Source organism: Acomys russatus, chromosome 30 (assembly GCF_903995435.1).
Source record: "Acomys russatus chromosome 30, mAcoRus1.1, whole genome shotgun sequence".
In the NCBI taxonomy this organism is placed as follows: Eukaryota; Metazoa; Chordata; class Mammalia; order Rodentia; family Muridae; genus Acomys; species Acomys russatus.
The window spans coordinates 14,868,099-14,890,102 of NC_067166.1; the positions used below are offsets into that span (position 1 = coordinate 14,868,099).

A 22,004-nucleotide genomic window follows, 5' to 3' on the forward strand; every position below is an offset into this window, starting at 1 on the left:
TTATTCTTTAGAAACAGCCAGTCATAGTATTCAGTTATAGCAGTGGAAAATGAGCACAAACTTTCTATGTTCTCTCAGCTGGCTTCATTGGATTTCACTCTGGCATTCTCGGCGGCTATACATCCCTGGTGGTGTGGACTTCCTGTCCTGTGCTGTTACAGGGACTCGTGGTGTCTGGCTACCGACCTCACAACCAGGAATCTTTATATAACTTGTCAAGTTGATTTATTTCCTGGAAAAGGTAATGCCCATCCACAACAAATTCAGACTAAATAGAGTTGAGTGAAGAGGGGACCTTGTCTGGCATTAGACTTTCAGTTCCCATACATTTATCCAAGGAAGGGAAATGCACCTTCCAAGAATGGTCTATAGTCACACACAGGTGCAGGCATCACCTAACACATCTGGGAGTGTCCTTCTATTTCACAGCATGCTGATCTAACATGTCTGTCTGTCTATCTGTCTGTCTGTCTCTCTCTTTCTCTCTGTGTGTGTGTGTGTGTGTGTGTGTGTTGCATGCACACAAGTGTATACCACATGTGTAATCAGATGTACTTGCTGTAGTAGGTTCTTTCTTTCTACCATGTGGGTTCTAGAGATCAAACTCAGGTCATCAGGCTTGGTGGCAAGTGCCTTCACCTGGCCAGCCATCTCTCCAGCTTTAATGTGTCCCTTTCAATGACTTTATACTTTAAAATATGTAAATGTTTGAGAATTCACTAACTTATGTTATTGTTGGATATTGAGGTGGTTTCCAGACATGCACCTTTGGACATATATCAAAATACTGGTTGCATCCTAGTAAGGAAATTGTTCATACAAGGATGTATAACTTGAAACTTTGGCCATTGTGGGCAAATTGTTTTCCAAATAGTTTACACTGTTTTACATTTCTATATAGTGTTGGTGCACAGGAGTGTCGGTGCACAGGAGTGTCGGTGCACAGGAGTGTCGGTGCACAGGAGTGTCGGTCCCCTGCATCCTCATCATTGTAAAGACTCATCAGCTTCTTGGTCTTGTCAACACACATGGGAAAAAAAAAGACATCTCATCTTTGCTTATCTTTTCCTGTGCTTTAGTGGATTGAGGTAATCTATTCTCTAATTTGTAAAGTCAGCAAAGTCCCCGTTAGCCTATTAAACACATGCGAATCTTTTTGGCAGGATGTCAGCACTTGGATTCTTTTATCTATGTGCGTATTATTTATCACCTGCTGCCTTGCTGGCTCCAAAACAACATAAAGAGAGTCTTTCCCACACTCCCAAGGAGGGTCTGTTTGAGGGAAAGATGATGTCACCTTTCCATTGCTTTTGATGGTTTATCCATAGAAGTAACACATCAAAAGTTTGTTTGTTTTTAGAAAGTCTTTAATGGAAAAGAGAAAACCTTTAACAGTTCTGGGCAGGGAGGGTCAGGTCATGTGGGATACAAATGAAGAGCTGGTCCCCAGGAGTCACTCAAAGGGAGAGAGCCTACTCCCCGGGAAGGGAAGTCATGTTGGGCTGCACAGGTTCTGTTAGGGACTGTGTGTGCCTCCACAGAAGTGGCCTGTGTGCTGTATCAATGACTGCAGATCCAGTGCCCAGCCTGGCACAGCATCTCTTCCCTGTGTGTTGTGCTTCCACAAACATCTAGCTAACAGTGTCCTGTGCTGTACCTGGAGCAGTGAACATGGAGATTATTCTACTAGCGCTGATCTAAGAGCTTTGCCTGGGCTCTGGCTAATATCTGCTTATAAAGCCCAATAAAACTGGGCGTCCTGATATTGTTGCACCTCTCTTGTATTGGGTGCTTGAGTGGAAGAAAGGTTGACCTCAAGTACCTTAAGATTTGTGGACGAGTGCTTGCTGATGCCCGTTGCACTTCCTTCATTCATCTTTCCCTCTGCTTAGACTAAGAGGATGTGTGTGTATTCATACACATTTAAACATTTTTGTCTAACAATTTTTTTCTTTTATGGCTTTTTCTTCATGGAATTTTGGTCAAAACTTAGATCAATCTTAAATTGAGAGAAAGAAAAAATACATTACATTAATTTCTATATGTGTGTGCATGTGGACATGAGAGAGAGAGAGAGAGAGGAGAGAGAGAGAGAGAGAGAGAGAGAGAGAGAGAGAGAGAGAGAGAGAGAGAATGCATATGTAAGGTGGTTGACCAGTTGTCCCCATTTTTAACTACTCCAATTTCCCCTTGCTGATTTTAAATGCTCCTTTATGCATATTGATTTCTCCTACTGCCTTTTTTTTTTTTTTAAAAACACAGGTAGCCTGTGTATTTTTTATTTAATTTTATTCTTTTTATTATTATTTTTAAGTGTATGCATATTTTATGTGCATACAGGCCTATGTACCACTTTCATGCCCTGTGCTCAAAGAGGCTTGAAGGAGGGCATCAGATGGTTTGGAAACAGGGTCACAAATGGTTATAAACTTCCATGTGGGTGCCAGGAATTGAATCTAAGTTCCTCTGGAAGAGCAACAAGCACTCTTAACTCCTGAGCCATCTCCTCAGGCCCATGCCCCATGGTTTATTTACTCTGTTATATACAGTGATTGTCTGGCAATGCCACACTTTCCTTAGCACCCTTTTTTTTTTCTCCTTCTGATTTTACCTTGATCTCTGCAGTCTTGTTTCATATGAACATGAGAGTTTGCCTGCCTCTTTCTCCTCAGTGCGATGATATTTTTCCTCAGGGTCTTATGACAGTTGTTAATTGGTTCAGAGTATCTCACCACCTTTCTTTGAGCAGGTGAGTGTATTTATTGAAGTCTTATTCATTACCCCCACAGCAGCATAACTACAATCTCCTTCAATAGTCTCTATGTAGCTCATGTTAATTTTCTTCCTAGATAATTATTTTGCTGATTGTGAAATGACTATTTTCTTTTATACTTTCAAAAGAGTTGTCAAGTAAAAATAGAAGAGCTTTTGTATGTAGAAATTTAATCCTCATATTACTGGACTCTCTTACAGCCTTTTGGAATAGTCTTTCTGTACAACCATTCCTTCTACCTGAACAATGCTTTTATCTTTGCTTTTCTGGTATTTTAAATTACGAGTTGTCTAGTATTGTGAGAACAAGGTGAATAAGACAGGAAGTGCTATGATAAATTCCAGGCTGTGTTTAGAAGGATTTGTTTTGTTTTGTTTTGTTTTGTTTTAATGGCGCTGAAATACTTTCCCCTAATATGTTCTATTGTTATTTAAACTGTGATCCAATCACTATCTAAGTCTTTCAGTCTTTCCACATAGAAAATCAATCCTTTAAAAAATGTTTGCGCCATGTATGCTCACACATAGCTGTAATCTTGGCAAGTCGAAGCAGAAGAATCCTCAGTTCAAGGTTGGCCTGGACTACACTGTGAGACTCTACCTCAAAACATTTGTTTTTAATTTAATTTGTGGCTTGGAGGTGTAGCTCAGTGATAGAGTACCTGCTTAGCATGTGCAAAGCCATGTGATCAATCCCGAGGACCAAGATAACTGAGCTCTAACTGTGTATCTGCTTATCTCTTGGGAGCCTTACCAACTTTAGTGTCACCAACGTCTTAGGCAAGGCCACTGAAACTCTACACCCAAAGTGAGACCTGCATGTTTAACTACGTGAGGTGACTTTTGTCCTGTCGATAATGTTCCAGCTGCCCATCATCAAAACAAAACAGCACACACAAACTAGCTTATCCAGCAGTCTTCTTGACCCAATTCTCAGCGGCAGTGTCCTGTTTCATTTGGGGAGCACAAGGCACAGGCTGGCTCAGGTCCGTCTTCCTTGCCACCGCTCATCTTGTCTTGTTACTTCCGAACATCTTTGTGCACTCCACTTTCTTACTCCTGTCCCTATTCACATCTTTTAAGCCATGGCATCCCTGGGATGCTCACATTCTGAACGATACACTTGACATTTTTTTGCAGCTGTTAAAACTGTCAACCTGGAAAGCGGGTAAATGGCCTCACAAGGTCTAAATGAGCTATTCTTTGTTTATTTGAGTCCCAACCGAGTTTCCTTCTTTTTATAGCTTGATGCATCCAGATTTAAAAACACATCTTTACCATCTGCCATGTCAGTTTTTTTTTTTTTAAAGATTTGTTACACTGTTTCCAATACCGAATGCCACAGAACTAAATAAAGGGCTGTGTAGACCCAGAAGGGACAGCCCTTCCCAGTGTAGCCTGTCCACTCCCACTCCTCTCGCTGTGCCATACACTTCCCTCTTCACATGACCTTAACCTAGTCATCATGTCGGTCTTGGAGTGCAGGCTGACTCTCAGGCACTAACAACATACCGAGGCTTTGATTCACATTGAGCCAGCATAAGGACAAGGGAACTACAAACCTGCACAGACACAGACACAGACAGACAGACAGACAGACAGACAGACAGACAGACACACACACACACACACTGCAGTGCATTATGCCAGGTGCTGCTTGAAATACCTTATTATCTTATTCAATCTTTTTAACAACATCTCAGTGAGGATACTTCTGTGGTTCCTTTCATTTCACAGAAGAGAATATTGACAGAAAAGCTAAGTGACTGTCACACACAGATGGCACATGGCCAGTGATGTCTCCAAACCTTTTTTGTTTTGTTTTTGTTTTTGTTTGTTTGTTGTTGTTGTTGTTTGGAGTAAATTAAAAGGAGATCTAGAAAGCCCAATAGCTATCTTTAAAAAATATATGTATGAGCCTGAGTGAGTCTTTGTGCCCCACGTGTGTGCAAGAGCCTACAGAGGCAAGGGGACAGCATAAGATCCCCTGGAACTGGATTAAGAGGCAGTTGTGAACCACCATGTGGGTACTGGGAACTGACCCTAGGTCCTCTGCCAAAGTAGCGCATGCTTTTAACCACTGAGCCATCTCTCCGGCCACACGGAGAACTACTGACAGCAGCTTGTTCTGTGGATTCTCAGTCCTAATCTTTGGACCAAGTGAAGGTCGTAGTGAGCAGATTTCTGGCTACTATGGAGTCACTTTCTAAGAATAAGCCGCATCTTAAAAAGAAGTACGGGTGTGGTGGCGCACGCCTTTAATCCCAGCGCTCGGGAGGCAGAGGCAGGCAGATCGCTGTGAGTTCGAGGCCAGCCTGGTCTACAAAGCGAGTCCAGGACAGCCAAGGCTACACAGAGAAACCCTGTCTCGAAAAACAAAAAACAAAACAAAACAAAACAAAAAACGTACAAACAAAAAAAGAAGTACACGGTCTTTAGAGGTGGTGAGGTGCCAGGAAGCGCTGAAGAATGAGTTCTAGCTCGTTATTGCAAGGGACTCCAAGGGCCTTGATGTGCTTGTACAGAATTCACTCTCTAACTGCATCAGGTGGCATTCTGCTAAGTGGTAATGGTGAACGAACCCCAGGTTGTTATCGTTACAAAAACAACCACACCAGGACTCAAGGATTGATTCAGTCTCCAGGAAGTTGACCGTCAGTGGTTTATAATCTAGCTCTGTGTGATTATAAATATGCACTTACAAACTCTGGGACGTGAAAGCAAAAACATCATCTTTGAAAGCAAAGCATCGCGATTATTCAATAACCCTGCCATCACTCACAACGGCTTGGCATCTCCTCTTCTGAGAGACTGTGTTTGTAGCCACACTAGAAATTATGGGAGCAAAGCAGACCAACTGACTGCTAGTTCAGAGCACTGCTCCCCATTCCTTAAACACCAAGCTTAGACACCTGAATTATTCACCAAGGTTGCTCCGTGCTGACTTCTGGTTGGCTCTTAGGGTGTTGGGGCGTGGTCCAGGTGCCTCAACATCTACACTGCATCTGAGTGGGGATGCTCAGGAGGGGTGTGCCGCTCAAAAGGAAGGGAAGGCAGCTCCTCAACGCTCAGTAGCTGGAAGAACAGGGAAGGCTAAGGACAGCAGCGAGGTCGGTTCCAGACGGGGCTTGCTGTGGTTTCTAGCTTCGGAGTTTTCTTTCTCTGCTCCTTATGCGTCCGGCTTTGATAGGGAAGGACAGAAAGGTCTTCCTGAAGCTGGCAGCAGGCTCTCCCAGTATTCCCGACTAGCCCTGGGTTTGGAAAATATGCGCCATTAAGTAAAAGACCCAAACTCATTTTATTGAAACAATTTTTGCATGTTGTGTGCTGGCATGCGTGTGTGTTAGAGAAGAAGAGGAAGGAAAGGAGAGATGCCATACTAAAATAGAACTTTTGTCCAATCAGGAAGCGAATTCACATCTGGCAAGAATTTAGACGAGTGATGAAATCTAAGAGAGGAGAATCCACCAGGCCATGAAGCCAGGAACTTTCCCGGTCAAGGAGCCCGTCAAGGTTTGCTAAGTGGGACTGTCGCTTGTGCGACAGCTGTAATAATACTGTAGACGCCGTTCTCTGGCTTTATGGCGTTAGAAGAGACCTATAGATAAAGCCTGGAAGACTTAATTGTGATTACAGAATCGGACATAGTTGTTTAAAAAAAAGCGTTTGATAGCATGACTTGGAGCAGCCGAAGAATGGGCTCAGGGGAACCAGTCAGAAAGCGCTTGCTGTGCATGCATGAGGACCCGAGTTTGAGCCTCAGCACCTGCATAAAAATCCAGGTGCGGTGGTGTGTGCCTGTAATCCCAGTACTGGGCAAGCAGAGACAGGCATGGCTCACTAGCCGGCTGGCCTGATGCAATTGGCAAACTACAGGTCCTAGTGAGAAACCCTGTCTCAAAAAACCATGGTGCATGGCCCCTGAGGAAGAATGACACCTGAGGCTGTTCTGTGGTTCCACAATCAGCAGAATGTTCTTGCACACACACACACACACACACACACACACACACACACACAGAAATATGAAGCTGTGTAATAGGATGACTACAGAGAAATATATATATATATCTCCCTAAGGGGTTTGAGTATTTTTACCACAAAGAAATGATAATCATTGGAGGAGGAATGAGTTTATCCTGATTCGAACATTTTTCTTTTTTCTTTTCTTTTTTTTGGTTTTTCGATACCGGGTTTCTCAGGGTAGCCTTGGCTGTCCTGGACTTGCTTTGTAGGCCAGGCTAGCCTCAAACTCACAGCAATATGCCTGCCTCTGTCTCCCGAGTGCTGGGATTAAAGGCGTGTGCCACCACGCCTGGCTCAACTTGAACAATTTTCAATGTGTATATCATGTGGTGCCCATAAATATGTGTACATTTTTAAAATCCATTAAGAATGTATTTTGGGGCCTGGAGAGATGGCTCAGAGGTTAAGTACACCGGCTGCTCTTCCAAAGGTCCTGAGTTCAACTCCCAGCAACCACATGGTGGCTCACAACTATCTATATTGAGAACTGGTGCCTCTTCTGGCCTGCAGATATACATGCAAGCAGAGTACTGTATACATAATAAGTAAATACATTCTTAAAAGAATGTATTTTGACAACTAATCAATATGATCACAAGAATAGGTCTGGGGGGGGCAATTAAGTTATAAGGGTGGAGCCCTAGTGAATGGGATTAGTGCCTTTATGAAAGAGGCTCCACAGAGCTTGCTTTGACTCTTCTATTAAGAGAGCCCCCAGCAAAGAGTTACTATCTTTGAGAAAGCAGGCCTTCATCAAATACTGCATCTACTGGCAGCTTGTTTTTGGACTTCAGAACTCTATGAGAAACAAATTTCTGGGGCAGCGGGGTGGGGGAGGGCATATGGTTTGTTTGTTTTGAGATAGGGTCTCATTTTGTAGCTCTGGCTGGTTTGAAGCTTGCTCTGTAGAGACCAGGCTGGGCTTGTGCACACAGAGACCCTGCACGCCTTTGTTTCATGAGTGCTTTGATTAAAGGTCCAGGCCACCACTCACCCCTACTCCTGGCCCCAAATTTCTGTTGTTTATAAGGCACCAAAGTGATGGTATATTCTGTTACAGGAGTCTGCGCAGACCAAGTCTCCCCTGGGAGTGGGGTGGGGCAGCTTGCTTTTGTTCTGTGCACCTTTGCACCGCTTGCATTTGCAAGAACACATACAATGAGGTTAAAGGGGAATTATGGATGGAACTTAAAAGCGACCTCACCTGGCTCTGACCCAGGGTTTGGTGTGCATGTTCAAACCACTTCCCCAGCTGCCATGTTTTTCTGAAGCTGGTGGCAGGAACCCCCTTTCTGGGGCCAGCTCCTCTGCAATCGCCCTGATGTGGTAGGGCTCAAATCCGCAGCAGCCGCCAATGTACCTGACCCCCAGGTTGTAGGCCTCTCTGGCGTATTTTTGAATATCCCATCTGGTCGCAACTCTGGGTTCCAGGCCTGCAATACAATGGTTTTGACGTTTCTGTTACCATGTCTGTCGTTTGAATGGGAGATGTCCCCCATAGCCTCATGTGTTTGAACACTTGGTCCCTAGCTGTGGATTATTTGGAAGTGGTGAGAAACCATCAGAGGTAGAGCTTTGCTGGAGGAAGTGGGTCACCAGAGGCGGGCCTTGAGGTTTGACAGGCACCTCCCCAACCCCCAGCTTCCTGTCTTCATTGAGGTTCCTGACTGTGGATGTGACATGGCCAGCCACGTCACACTCCACTCCTTCTCAGCATGAAGGACTTCATCCCCTCTGAGTCAGAGCCAGAAGAAATCTTTCCTCCCTCAAGTTGCTTCAAGTCTGGTATTTGGTGAAAGCAACCAGAGAAGCAACCGCTGTGGCCTCGGCTGTCCTGGACTCACTTTGTAGACCAGGCTGGCCTCGAACTCACAGAGATCCGTCTGCCCCTGCCTCCCAAGTGCTGGGATTAAAGGCATGTGCTACCACTGCACGGCTGCAGCTCCATTTTCAAATGACAGATACTTAGCTGGGCTTTTCCTCTCCCTCACCCCTACTCCAGTTTAAAAAAAAAAAAAAACTAATATAAACGCTAGAAGCACTATGCATTCTTTAGGTAGTTTCTGTCTGGTTAACACTGAAAGTTTTTTCCTTACGTGGCCATATATTATTCAACTCTATCAATTAAGTCATAGTAAGAAGCATAAAGGAACCAGGCAGTGGTGGCACACACCTATAATCCCAGCACTTGGGAGGCAGAGGCAGGCGGAAACTTTGTTAGTTCGAGGCCAGCCTGGTTTACAGAGTGAGCTCCAGAACAGCCAAAGCTATATAGAGAAACCCTGTCTCGAAGAAGAAGAAGAAGAAGAAGAAGAAGAAGAAGAAGAAGAAGAAGAAGAAGAAGAAGAAGAAGAAGAAAAAAAAAAAGAAGAAGAAGAAGAAGAAGAAGAAGAAGAAGAAGAAGAAGAAGAAGAAGAAGAAAGGAAGAGGAGGAGGAAGAGGAGGAGGAAGAGGAGGGGGAAGAAGAGGAGGAAAAGGAGAAAGAGGAGGAAGAGGAGGAGGAGGAGGAAGAGGAGAGAAAAGAAATGTAAGGACTTTATATACACTTGAGCTTACAGAAGGGATATTCTGGGAGGTCCACAAACCCTCCCTTGCCACAGTCAGGTGTGTGGAAGCCCAGGCACTGCACCATCAGGTGAGCTTGCAGGCCCGAATCCCTGAGGCCCTCCTTCATGAGCCTTATGGTCTGTAAGCTGGTCCAGGGTCCAAACCGGCAGTTGACTCCAACGATGTCTGCCCCTGTGCAAGGCGATAAAGAAACCGTTACAACTTAGGGTGTATTCATTTGTTTGTTCTTTTCATAACAGTTAGAAGCTGAGCTGGTTATGGTGCATGGCTGTAATTGCAGCATCACAGAGCAGCGTGGTCACAAATTCAACGCTGGCCTAGGCTGCATTGATTAGAAATGATTGAACTTCATTTCAAATCAATCAATCGTCAATTAATCAATCAACCTTAGAATCTAGCTTAGAGATTCGCTATAGACAAGAAATTTTTCTTCTTGTTCTTTTATTTCTCTGACAATATTAAGCAGATTTGGCTGCATTTCATAAGCGGCCACTACACTGCTCGTCTCGTCATAGGCCACTTTACCTGCCTGTGCCAGTTTCACTGCACATTTTCCAGGTGTCACGCCGTGCATGTCCCCCTCTGGGCCAATGCACATGGTCACAGCCGCAGATTTCCCCACTTCTCTCAAGACTTCCACAGCCCACACAGCTTCTTCTACATCCTCAAAATACTAGGAGACAGCACTTTTTAAAGATTGGGCTCAAAGTAGACTCTTGAGCGGTAAAGCACAAATGCTGTAAAACTGTTATAAAAGTTACCAAACAGACAATATGTGATACAGCTTGCTGAGGAATGGACCTCTTAACAGATTATGCAAAGAATAACCTTCTGAGGAAGCATTTGAATTCCTTCAATCAGAATATTCGGAGTTTTCTTTGGCGATCAGTATTTGGTGACCTAGTGACTGTTAGTAAGACAAAAATTATACTATTTAAAGGTTGTTTTTAAAATAGTTATATATTTAAAATAAAAATTTTAAGGGAACAAATATTTTTGTCACCAGAAGCCCAATGTGCTGTCCCTTGCACCACAGATCACCGAGGAATAAAGATTTTACTTATTGATTTGAGGATCATCTTTTATGAAACTGAGGTTAGCTCTGAAAAACATATTTTATTGTGTACTATACTGCACAGTGTTTTTACATAATTTCTGGTTTATGTACCCTAAGAGTTCCATAAAGCAGGAAGGGGAAAGTGGGAAGATGTTCCCAGAAGGTTAAACTGAGGCACAGAGCATGAAACAGAGCTCCTGGGTGTCCTTGTTTGTTCATGGTGGCTAGAGCTATTTGTCAGCTGTGGGGTACTTCCTGGGAACCCCCATCAGCACCTCCGTTAAAAGGATGACTTAAGGAAACTGGACAAGAGACAGCAGCAATCTCCCCATAGCTTCTTTCTTTACTCCTTTTTTTGTTTTTGTTTTTGTTTTATTGTCTCTTCTGCCCAATCTCAGACCCAGAACAGAGCCAGATGACCTAGAGCCAGCTAGCTGAAGACTGACCCTCCAAAGCCATGAGACCAAGTGATTTTATTTCCTTCTCTTAAGTTCATTTTCCTCAGGCATACATCTCAGCAACAACAATAACGACAAAAACCTGACTTGATGTATCTATGCTTTCTTTAAAATGCCACTCACATGTGGTAGCCTGAGGAGAAGGAGAGAGGCAGGGAGGAAGGCCAGAATGGAGAAGCCAGTAGTTACCTGGTGCTGAGTCTCTCTGGTGAGTCCCTGGGTGAACCTGAGCAGCCATCTGCCTGCCACAGAGTTAGCTTCCCCATCGTCCCCACCTCTAACACGGTCCAGCCTGGCCTCTCCTGTGGCAGGCGGTAATTCCTAAACCACTGTCCTCTTTTTCTCATCTCAGGTTATCTGGTCCCCCCGAATCAGTTACTACAACCACTTAAAGCTCAGAAGGCAAACCCCACAGTGAGGCATGCATGCCGTAGGTCTATCCCCTGCCTCACAGAGAACCCAGCGTGCAGACGGCATGGGCTGCAGTGTGTTAGCCTAGACCCCTGACCATCCACACAGAGGAAATGAGGGCACAGGGCAGCCTGGTGCGGTTCCTCTACGGCCAGCTTTACCTCTGCAATCAGGAAGTCTACGTTTTTCCTGGCAAAGACTTGTAGCTGTAGTCGGAAAAGGTTTTTAATTCTAGTTTCGTCCTTGTGGTGTTTGTCCAGTGATGTCTGGCAGATGCTCCCTGCCACCAGAGCATCCCCTCCATCGGCCACCTCCCTGGCCAGGTCACAGGCGGCTGCATTCACGTCTTCCCACTGAGAACAGAAACATGAGCCTATGTTGTAGCTGGAAAGTAAAACAAGTCACAGAGGAAGCAGTGGGCAAGTCAGTCCTGCAGACTGCAATTCAGGAGTAACTGAACAGAACCTCCTGTGTCACCAGTGACTTTGTGTGTGTGTGTGTATGCATGTGTGTATGCATGCATATGTACCGCATGTGCATGTGTATGCATGTATGTGAGTATGGTATATGCATGCGTGCATGCACATGCATATGTGTGTGTTTATATGCCTGTGTGTGTATTCGTGTGTATGTGAATGTGTGTGTGTGTGTCGGGTAACATGCACTTGTGGAGGCCAGAAGTCAACACCAGGTGTCTTCTTCAATTCCTCTCCATGTTAGTTTTTGAGACAGGGTCTCACTGAGTCTGGGACTTGTGGATTTTGCTAGATTGGCTGGCCAAGGGCTCCAAGGATCTGCCTACCTCCGCCCTGGTGCTGGGGGTCAGAGATAGATGTGCATTAAACGCAACTGGCTTTTACATGGGGTCCGGGGGCCCAAACTCAGTCTTTGTGCTTATATGGCAAATAGTTTCTTGACTGAGCCATCGCCTCAGCCTCCCCGCTAGTGATTTTGTATTTCCGTTATTGTTATTATACACACTGGATTTTTAAACACAAATTTAGACTAATTATGAGGTATAGTCTTGTTCTTGTTCTTCTTGTTCTTCTTTTGATGATGATGATGATGTGTATGGGTACGGATATTTTGTATGTGTGTACACACACACACACACACACACACACACACACACACACACACACAGAGACACATGCCTGATCCCTTCAGAGGCCAGAAGAAGGCATCATATCCCCAGGGATTGGAGTTACAGACAGTTTGAGCTGTCATGTGGGTGCTGAGAATTGAATCTGGGTCCTTTGGAAGCGCATCAAGTGTTCTTAACCATCGAGCCACCTTTTAGTCCCATCACATTGGATTTTAATAGCTCTATTTGTTCCCCTCTCATACAGATCATGAGCCTCTTCAGAAGAGGGTTTGAGCCTTTCTGTCACTTTTCTACTTAGCACAGAGAGCACCATCATGATAGTCCATGGATATAACTGAACACAGCACACATTGGCTCCCACTAAATGTGGGCTTCTCCAGTCACTCATCAGCAGTCGGCTTTGCAAATACTTCTGCATCCTTCATCCCATCTGCTCTTCTTGATGGGTCTGAACATAGCACTGTTTATTACCTTTCTCCAGAGTTAAGACATTGTGCCATGCAGGGATGGCCTTACATGGAGTCACACAGGCAGCAAAACTGGGTGTCAAGCTTGACTTTTGTCAAGGGGGACAGAAAAGCGAGAGGAGAAAAAGAACAATACAGAATGAGAAGGTAAAAACCAATCTAGTCAAATGTTCTTTTTCCACAAAACACCTGGGAGGGATTCCTCCCCCTTCCCAGAGCCTGTTCTGGCCTGTCTTGTCCTTTTCCACCTAAACTGACAATATTCTGTTTCACGCACGTGTCTGTGGAATGGTGAAGTCACAGGAGTTGGATGTGACCTGGTACACCCTTTTCACCACCTCCCACGAGAAGGCTCTGCTCCTTGTAGCTGCTCCCCACCCCCCACCCCAGTTACCTTCCTTTCCATATTGTCCTCAGTGGCAGAAAAGGTGAACGTCTGCAGGACGTCAGCCCCCGCTCTCAAGAATTCTGTGTGAAGCTGGCGAACTGCCAAAAGAGTGGAAATTGCAATTTACAAAATGGAAATCCAGAAGCTTGTGTTCTCAGGCACAGCTCCCTCCCTCTCCTCCCTTACCACCGGACCCAATTTCAAACCTAGAACTGACAAAGCCACAGGTTGAAGTCAGTGTTGTGAGGGGACAGCAGGCACTATGGAGCATCCCTCAGGGTCCTGATGGCTGGCCTCAAGTGCCTCATCCCATGCTGAGACAGAGGCCTGGCTGGCTCCCTGTCCCCTCATTCTTGTTTAGAGATTGATGCTGCTGACCTGTTATTGCCAACGTGGGATGAAGAGTGGAGAAGCTCAGACAGAGGGCAGCAGGCCTGTGAGTGACACCCACAGCAGGCTGGGTTAACAGCAAGTGTGAGAGAGTCATGTGTAAACAGCCCCACTATCCCTAGCATCTCGGAAGGTCTTCCCTCTGAGGCTGGGAATGGAGCTCTGTCGGCAGAATGTTTCCTTAGCATGCATAATGTCCTCAGTTGGACCCTCTGCCCCCTGTAAAGCAGGTGTGGCATCTCACACCTGTAATCTAGCACTTAGGAGGAGGCATGGGAGATCAGAAGTTTGAAGTCATCCTCAGTCAGCTTGAGGCCAGCCTAGGATGCATGAGGCCCTGCCTAAAAAATTTTTTTTAAACATTTTTTTTCTTTTTTCTTTTCTTTTATTAATATTACATCTCAATGGTTATCCCCTCCCTTGTATCCTCCCATTCCTCCCTCCCTCTCATTTTCCCCTTACTCCCCTCCCCTATGACTGTGACTGAAGGAGACTTCCTCCAGGAAAGAAAAGAAAGTCCCCTTCTAATACTTCTCTGCCCTGTCATCATCTGATGGCTAATCTGACATTTTTGGTTTAGCTGAAAGATCGTGCAAAAATAAAAACAAAGGGAGAAATTCCTAAGAGGCACCGGAGAAGCAAAGCCACTCTGCTTTGCAGGAGGAGGGAGCACCTGGGGAATCTGGGAAACAGCAGCAATGGTCACAGAGTTCTAATGATGCCTGGGTAGCTCATGGTGGTAAGCAAACTCATCTGTCCTCACAACTGTCCTACATCCCTGGCCCAAGAGGCAGACAGAGGAGCAGGATTCTCAGTGAGGTCAGGGAACTTGTCTGAAGTCACAAGGCTGGTCTGGGGGAGAATCAAGCAAGCACATCAGGTTCACGTTGCCTAAAGTCTGTGCGAATGAAATCAAGCAGACACAAAAGCCGCAATTCCAGTATGTGGTCCATATTCCATGGCTTCATTTCCCCCACTTTGGGAAAACAAGGAAAACCAAGGAAGCCAGATAGAGTTAAAGCCCCAATGCAATGTCACCAACCAATTGCAACGGGTTCTACTTCTGACTCTTTCATTTTTATTTTTCCCATATCAGGAAGACGAAGGGAGCGGGCTCCTTTCTTTATGCTCTGGTCCCCACAGCCTGGCCACCTGCACCATTAAGCGGGTGATGGCCTTCAGCCACTATCACCATGGACGTGATTGTTATCGGCCCCACGCACAGCCTTCAGTGGGGTGAGTCTAAAGCCGGTGATAACTCTTGCTAACGTAAGGAAACTCTTAAATAGCTACAGGGGAAATATTCAAGGAACGGATATATTTTTAACAATGCTTGTTCAAGAAGATGTGAATGGAAAGGGAGAGGGAGAAAGAAAAGACAAAGACAGAGAGAAATGGATACTTTTCCTTGTGTTTTCAGTCCACACAATGTCATGGCCTCCGCCCGCTGGCTGTTTCTCAAGGGAAGCAAGTGGTCCTTAGAAAAGCTTGCTGTTTCCCTTGGTTTTCCCTCACTGATGTTTAAGCTGTTACTTGCACACACACCCTGGGCCACATGGGCACTCACCTGCGCTTGGATGCTCTACCACTGCTTCTGGGGTCCAGAGCCCTGCCTTCACAAAGCCTCTCTTCTCCAGAGTGAGGAGAAAGCTGCCATCCCCAATCACGACCTCCCCGCTGTCCAGACGCTCCAAAATGCCCTGGGGGAGGGGGGGAAGAGAACAGAGACTCCCTCACACCCGTCTCTTCTTTTAAAGCCATTTCTAATTGTAGGAACGGTGGCCTTGTGTCTTTAGGCAGAAACTACATCTAAGCATTTGAGAAGACACTGTAGCATGATTCCTGGCCAATCTAAATACTTGTTTTGTGCAGCCATGGAGCTATGGATACTTTTTTTCCTCAACTAGCATTTTCTGGGTCAAACTATCCTGAAAGTGCTAGTTAACCTGATAGTCACTTTAGTTTTTCATGTCCTCTCTTCTTTGTTAATGTATTGAAGTTTGTGAACACAATATCTTCAATTTAAACAAACAGACTCCTAAATCCATAAGACCCCCTGGTTGTTGGGCATGGCCTTGTCACACCACTGGCCAGTGACATGGTGGAAGCCATTTTGTTTCTCTTTTCCCTTATGACTGGCATGTCCTTATGACGCCTGGATGTAGAGCCATCCTGTAGCCATGCCATCCTCAGCTGCAACCATCTTGTAGCCATGCACCCTCGGCTGCACGCCATCTTGTAGCCATGCCCCTTCAATTGTACTCAATGTCCACTGGAGCCAATGTCCACTGGTTATGCAGGTTTTCATCACAATCTAGAGTAGCCACAGCGGACACTCCTGGCTCATCTTCACACCTCGTTAGATGAGAGATGCAAACCACTTCCTTGTGTTCACCAATTTAAGAATCAAATTTAATAGCACACACCAAACAGTCCTTGAGGGGAGAACCATTACTCCAGTGTTCTAGCTGAGGTTGCTTCTTCTTGTACCCAATCTTACAACTTGTGTCTCTAAAGTATTTCTTGGATTCACACCCTCTGTTGTCACAGCCAGTGGATTGTTGGATGCTCTAGTGCACAGTTATCCGCCATTGCGCTTCTCCTGTGGGCTTTATAACCTCAGCATCTTCACCTATGTGTCTGGTCCATGTGTGCAACAGTGTCTGGTCGCTTGCCTGTTTCATTTTGATGGTAGAATATGTAGGAGCAGGTGACAGATCTTTTTGTTTTGTTTTGTTGAGACAGGGTCTCTCTACCCACCCCACCCCCTTATTTTTATTTTATTTTATTTTATTTTTATTTTTTGAGACAGGGTTTCTCTGTGTAACAGCCCTGGCTGTCCTGGACTTGCTGTGTAGACGAGGCTGGCCTTGAACTCGTAGTGCCTCAGTTTGCCTCCCGAGTGCTGGGATTAGGGTTTCTCTTTGTTATCTTAGCTGTCCTAGACTTGCTTTATAGACCAGGCTGGCTTCGAACTCACAGTGATCTGCCTGCCTCTGCCTCCGAAGTGCTGGGATTAAAGGTGTGCGCCACCATGCCCGGCCCGGCTCAGGTGACAGATCTTATTTGTCTCTATCCCTCCTGCCTCTGCTAGCATCCAATGATGAGAGGTCCTTAATGAGCTACACAGAGGTACTGAATAGTTCTGAGAACATCAGAGGCATCACAAATGACAGGATCTGTGTCCTGAGAGGCAAAACCAAAAAATCTTTGATCAAATATTAGCACGCTTAAAACAAACAAACAAACATCACATTGGCCCCATAAAACCTTTTTTAAAAAGTGACTAGCCAAGAATGGGGTGCAGCCTTTAATCCCAGCACTTGGGAGGCAAACACAGGTAGATCTCTGCAAGTTTGGGGCTGGCCTGGTACACAGGGAGTTCCAGGCCACACAGGCTACAGAGTGAGACCCTTTCTTAAAAAAAAAAAAAAAAAAAAAAAAAAAAAAAAAAAAAAGTCTCTTATAAAAATTAATATTAAAAAGTGAATTACAAGCTAAAGATGCCTGCTGCCAAACATTATGGCTGAGTTCGATCGCCCACAGAATTTAATCCCTGGGTCCCATTTGGTAGAAGGAGAGAACCCATTTCTGGAAGTTGTCCTTTGACCTCTACATGTATGAACATACCCAAACAAATACACAGTAAACAAACACATGCATAAATGTAATGAAATTAGTTTAAAAAAGTGAATTATGGCCAGGCTTTGTGGTGCATGCCTTTAAATTCAAGCACTCGGGAGGCAGAGACAGGTGGAGCTTTGTCAGTTCCAGGACAGCCTGGTCTACAAAGTGAGTCCAGGGCAGCCTAAGCTACACAAAGAAACCCTGTGTTGTGTGTGTGTGTGTGGGGGTGAATTATAAAAAATGAACATAGCATTACAGAAGGTCAGGTGAGGAAAGACAGCTCAGTATTCTTCACTTTTAAAAGGAGGTGGTGTTTTGTTTTGTTTTTTAATTATTATTATCATTTCCTTCCTAGGGTTCAGCTTTTGTCATTAGAAGAGTATCTCTTTAAAAAAAAAAAAATCTCTCTCAGGACCCTGGCTGGCCCTCTGCCGGTGTGTGTGTAATTACTGTTGCAGGGCTAGGGTGGGTCACCTACACTCTCAGTCTTCTCATTTGGAGCCTTTAATGGCTGACTAACAACTCAGCAAGTGATTGAACCTGGACTGCCCTTCCTTACTCTCAAAGGTCAACTCTATTCCCAGTTTCGTAGCATCGGTGAGCTGCACGTTTCCAGCCTCCACGGACCCCCCAGAACTCTGAACTATGCGTTCAGGTGGGTTGTTCTTTGGGGAGGGGGCGTCCTGAGAGGCCCTAGTGCTAGTGTCTGCTGAAGGCAACAGAGGGGACCTGCACCCCTACCCTTGTGACCTGCATGGTGTCCTTGCTTCACACAGCACAGGTGTGAAGACCCGGAGCCAGGTTGCTGCACTTACAAACCCTGAGGGAAACTGACAGGAACACCTGTAGGTGAATCTCCAGGGGCTGCTGCGTGTGCTCCCTCAAGCGAGAAAAATGTGGGTTCCGGGAGTCCAGGAGCTTGACCTCAGATCTCTCCTCTGAGACAACTAACCCTGGGCCTCAGTTTCCTCACCCGCAAACTGGGGATACCAGAAAATGCAGAAACTCCGGGTTGGGTGAAGGCTCTAAGAATGTTAATCCATTTGCGATCCGGTAAACTGAGGATCTGGGGCCGCCCAGCCCCCTGCCTTGCCAAGACCTTAGGGTTTCGCTGGTAGCTGAAATAGGATTCGAACTCCGCGAGAAAAGGAAGAAGGAGGCCTGACTGACACTCACCTTCTTGGCCCGCGGGCCTCCAGCTGGTGCCATGTCTCCGCGACTGTGCAGGCTCAGGTCCCGGTGGCACGGGTCCCGGAGGCGCCGCAGTGAGGGAGCCCGCCCCTCCGTGGGAGGACTCACCCTTCACCCCCACCTCCACCCCCACCCCCGCTACCTCCAGCCTAAGGCCGCGGTCTGTCCCGTGCTTGGCCTCCGCCTCGACATGCTCCGACTGGGTGCGCTTCGGGTGCGGAGCCTCCCGCTGCGGGGCTCCCCCGGGCGCCCAAGCTCAGCGGGCCTCCGGGAAGGGTGAGTGCCCCTTGCCTGCGGGTCGGGAAGAGGGGATCAGGCAGGCTCCCTGGCTCCCAGGAATGGGTTGGGGCTCTCCAGGAATTGCCTGATAACTACGGGGTGGTGGGGTGGCAGGCGAGGGGTGGGGGACTGTCCTTCTGTCCTTCTCTCTGGACCCATCGCCCTGGCCAGTCAACAGTGGGCAGTGTGAGTCTACTGTGCTCAAAGAGTTGATGCTGTTGTCCCTGGTTCGCTTGCACCTTGATGGAAGTTGTTATCATTGTTTTGGTTTTATGATTGTTACGTCTTCGAGATTATTCTAGACTAGAGCACATTGATCTGCCTTATTCTTTTTAATGGCTGCACAGTTTTTTCATCTTATCAATACACGTTAACAATTAGACTACTTCTGGTTGCTTGGTCCACGGAGAACACGAATCTGATATTTTTATGCACGTACGTTTGGGCAAATACGGGAGTTTGTTTTTGTTTTGTTATTTATTTATTTATTTATTTTTAAGAAATAAACTTGTTAGGGAAAGGGTTAAGTCATTTGAAAAATTAAGAGGCAGCAACACATTTCCCCCAAAGACTGTGAGATTCATGGTGAGATTAGCATGCCCCTGCCGTGGGTGCTTGTGTCCCATGTCTCCCTTGGCTTCCAGAGTAGGGTTGTGAAACCGCATGAGATGGCATTTTCCTGTAGTGTCTGTCTGTCTATCTGTAAACAGAACACGAGAGCATCTTTGACATTTCTGTCCTGACGTCGTTCCTGACGTCATCCATGGTGGCAAAGTGAGGTTTCTGTTCACAGAGTCACTCAACAAACACTATTATGACTCGGTTTGTGTTTTATATCATATGGTCTGCACGGACCGTTGCTCAGTTTCACCCAGCCATCCTTTCATCACAGACTTTACATGGTGCCTGGTGTGCAGACTTGTCCCAGTAGCTGGGAATACGAGGCCCACAGACAGAACTGCAGTTCTGGCTCTGTCAGGCTCAGCAACTTCCTGTTGAGCACAGTTTCCTCAACAAAGATAGGCTGCTAATACTGCTCTGCCAGGCTCAGAGGAGAGCTGTAAACCCCAGTGAAGGAACACGCGAGAGAGATTTGTAAGCTAGAAAGCATCATAACTGGGACGCTGCACCCTGATGTGGGAGAACATGGCAAGGCGTGGGTCTTGGGTTAACGTGTTTTAAACTGATTAGACAAATACAGTGTAACATTAAAGTCTTTATTCACTATGGGTGTTTATGCACAAATGACGTAAGCAAGCATTCTGAAATGTGCATATATTACATATAATGCATAGAGTGAGAGTAACCACAAATGGCATTATCTCTTCTAAGAACTGTAAGAAAGCTGGCTGCGGTGGCAAAATCCTGAGATCCCAGCACTTGGGAGACTGAGGCAGGATAATATCAACCTCGAGGCCATCGTAGGCTCTGTCCAAATACAAAGTCACCGCCCCCCCCCCATGTTGTTAAACCCGTGCAGAAAATGTGAGTTTCTGTCTGACAAACTCTGAGGGTGGATTAGAATTTAGACATTGAGACACTCAACAATTTAATCTTCATCAGACAAACATATTTCCTTTTCCCAATAAGGTGTCATAAAACAGACACAGCAGTTACTATCATGCCGGTTCCAGGGAAGTTTGCTGTCTGCTCTTTTCTCAGCTGAAAACTTATCCTTAACACTTTGGAGGCAGAGGCAGGCATATCTCTGTGAGTTGGAGGCTATGAAAGTGAGTTCCAGGAGAGCCAGGGCTACACACAGAGAAACCCTGTCTTGAAAATAAAACAAAAAAACAAAAAACAAAAAAACCCAAAATCAAAGCCAAACCAATTAACCAAAACTCTTATCCTTAAGGCGGCAATGATGGCTCACATCTTTAATCCCAGTACTGGGGAGGCAGAGGTAGGTAGATCTCAGAATTTAATTAATTAATTGATTGATTGATTGATTGATTTTGGTTTTGTGAAACATGGTTTCTCTGTGTAGCCCTGGCTGTCTTAGCCTTGCTTTGAGGACTAGGCTGATCTCAAACTCACAGAGATCTGCCTGCCTCTGACTCCCTAGTGCTGGGATTAAAGGTGTGTACCACCATAGCCCAGCTGGATCTCTGAGCCTGGTCTACATACTGAGTTCCAGAACAGACTGGGATAATCAGAGAAACCCTGTCTTGAAAAACAAAACACCAAAAACCAAAACCAAAACAACAACCCTTATCCCTTAAAACGTCAGCTTTTGGATTTGGTGTCACTGAATACACCATGGAGAGTCTTCTGAGAATTCTTATTAATTCATTTTGTGACTTTCTATGTTAGACCTTAATGGGATAAATAGATTGGTAACTAGGGAAAAATGTAAGACCTAAGCAATTAATAAATCACGTTCTTGGGTCACGTTTCACATATTTAAGGAGAGCCAGACCCTTGGGGCCCCCTCCTCATGCAGCATCAATGGCCTTTCAGAGGCCAGCCCTCCCTGTGCTGAGCGCCCACAGCTGCCTCTGCAGCTAAAGCCTTCATGTCCCCACTTGCTTCCTTCATTCTCTCTTCATGAGCCCCATCATGCCTTCCTGTTTATGGATGCTCCTGTAATCCCTGCACCTTCCCTCAGAGAGCCTCATTGCTGTAGTATCCACATATTTAGTTTCATTTGCTTGCTCTCCCAGGTTCGCTGTAAGCTTCAGAGCTCTGAGGCCTCATGTGTCCAGCCTCATGCACACCAAGGACACAGGAAGGGAGGAAATGTGGCGATGACAAATGAGAGCACTAGCCTCAGAGCCCTGACAATGCTCGGATGCCGTCCTATAGGGACATGTGTAGGGAAGGCATGCCAGTGGAAGGCTGACATCTCAGATGCAGTCACTGGACATACTCATTGGATGTGGGCAGCAGGAGGGAGCCAAGATCAGTGATGGATAGGGTACTGTCCCTGCCTGCAAAAGGCTCACAGGGCAGCCAGGAAGGGCATCCTGCAAACTGATGACTAGAGGGGAGGGTGCTTCTCCATCCGTCTCTCTTTAACAGTACTGCAGAGAAGAGGATTCATAGGTACCACATGACATAAAGATTAGGGCTTTTTCACCGACTGAAGTCAACGGGAGCGTGTGGAGGTGCAGGCGTGTGCACACCAGATGTTGGGGGGGGGCATTCTTCAACTGCTCTCCAAATTGTTTTTTGAGGCAGAATCTCTCACTGATTAGTCTGGGAAGGCTGGGTAGCAAGACGATGGATTCTCTTGTCTCTGCTTCCCTGAGATTACAGGTGGGAG

General features: G+C 45.9%; 2 protein-coding genes across 3 annotated transcripts in view; one reads left to right on the forward strand and one right to left on the reverse strand.

Annotated features, from left to right (window-relative positions):
• Nucleotides 1–5,868: 5,868 nt before the first annotated feature.
• LOC127212500 (S-methylmethionine--homocysteine S-methyltransferase BHMT2) lies at nt 5,869–18,588 on the reverse strand. The gene is made up of 8 exons (XM_051172617.1): nt 18,446–18,588; nt 15,210–15,342; nt 13,259–13,350; nt 11,454–11,645; nt 9,892–10,039; nt 9,355–9,537; nt 8,003–8,231; nt 5,869–6,023 (listed from the first exon to the last, which is right to left on the reverse strand). Exons 1-8 carry the CDS (start codon nt 18,476–18,478, stop codon nt 5,942–5,944), a joined length of 1,092 nt encoding a protein of 363 aa, XP_051028574.1. The 5' UTR covers nt 18,479–18,588; the 3' UTR covers nt 5,869–5,941.
• A 36-nt stretch (nt 18,589–18,624) lies between these two features.
• The window catches only part of Dmgdh (dimethylglycine dehydrogenase), an 80,563-nt gene continuing 77,183 nt past the window's right edge, over nt 18,625–22,004 (forward strand). For both annotated transcript variants that reach the window (XM_051172614.1, XM_051172615.1), the window contains exon 1: nt 18,625–18,736. In XM_051172614.1, coding sequence (XP_051028571.1) covers nt 18,651–18,736 — 86 coding nt within the window. In that variant the 5' untranslated portion in view covers nt 18,625–18,650. The remainder of the gene's footprint in view (nt 18,737–22,004) is intronic.

Excerpts from the sequence above, each read along its gene's own strand:
- LOC127212500 (XM_051172617.1), bottom strand. The coding sequence starts at position 18,478 with ATGGCACCAGCTGGAGGCCCGCGGGCCAAGAAG. Across the intron at positions 15,343-18,445 it reads GAGGCCCGCGGGCCAAGAAG|GGCATTTTGGAGCGTCTGGA; the intron begins GTGAGTGTCAGT and ends CCCCTCCCCCAG. Across the intron at positions 6,024-8,002 it reads AAACCCTGGGTCAGAGCCAG|GGCTAGTCGGGAATACTGGG; the intron begins GTGAGGTCGCTT and ends TTCCAAACCCAG.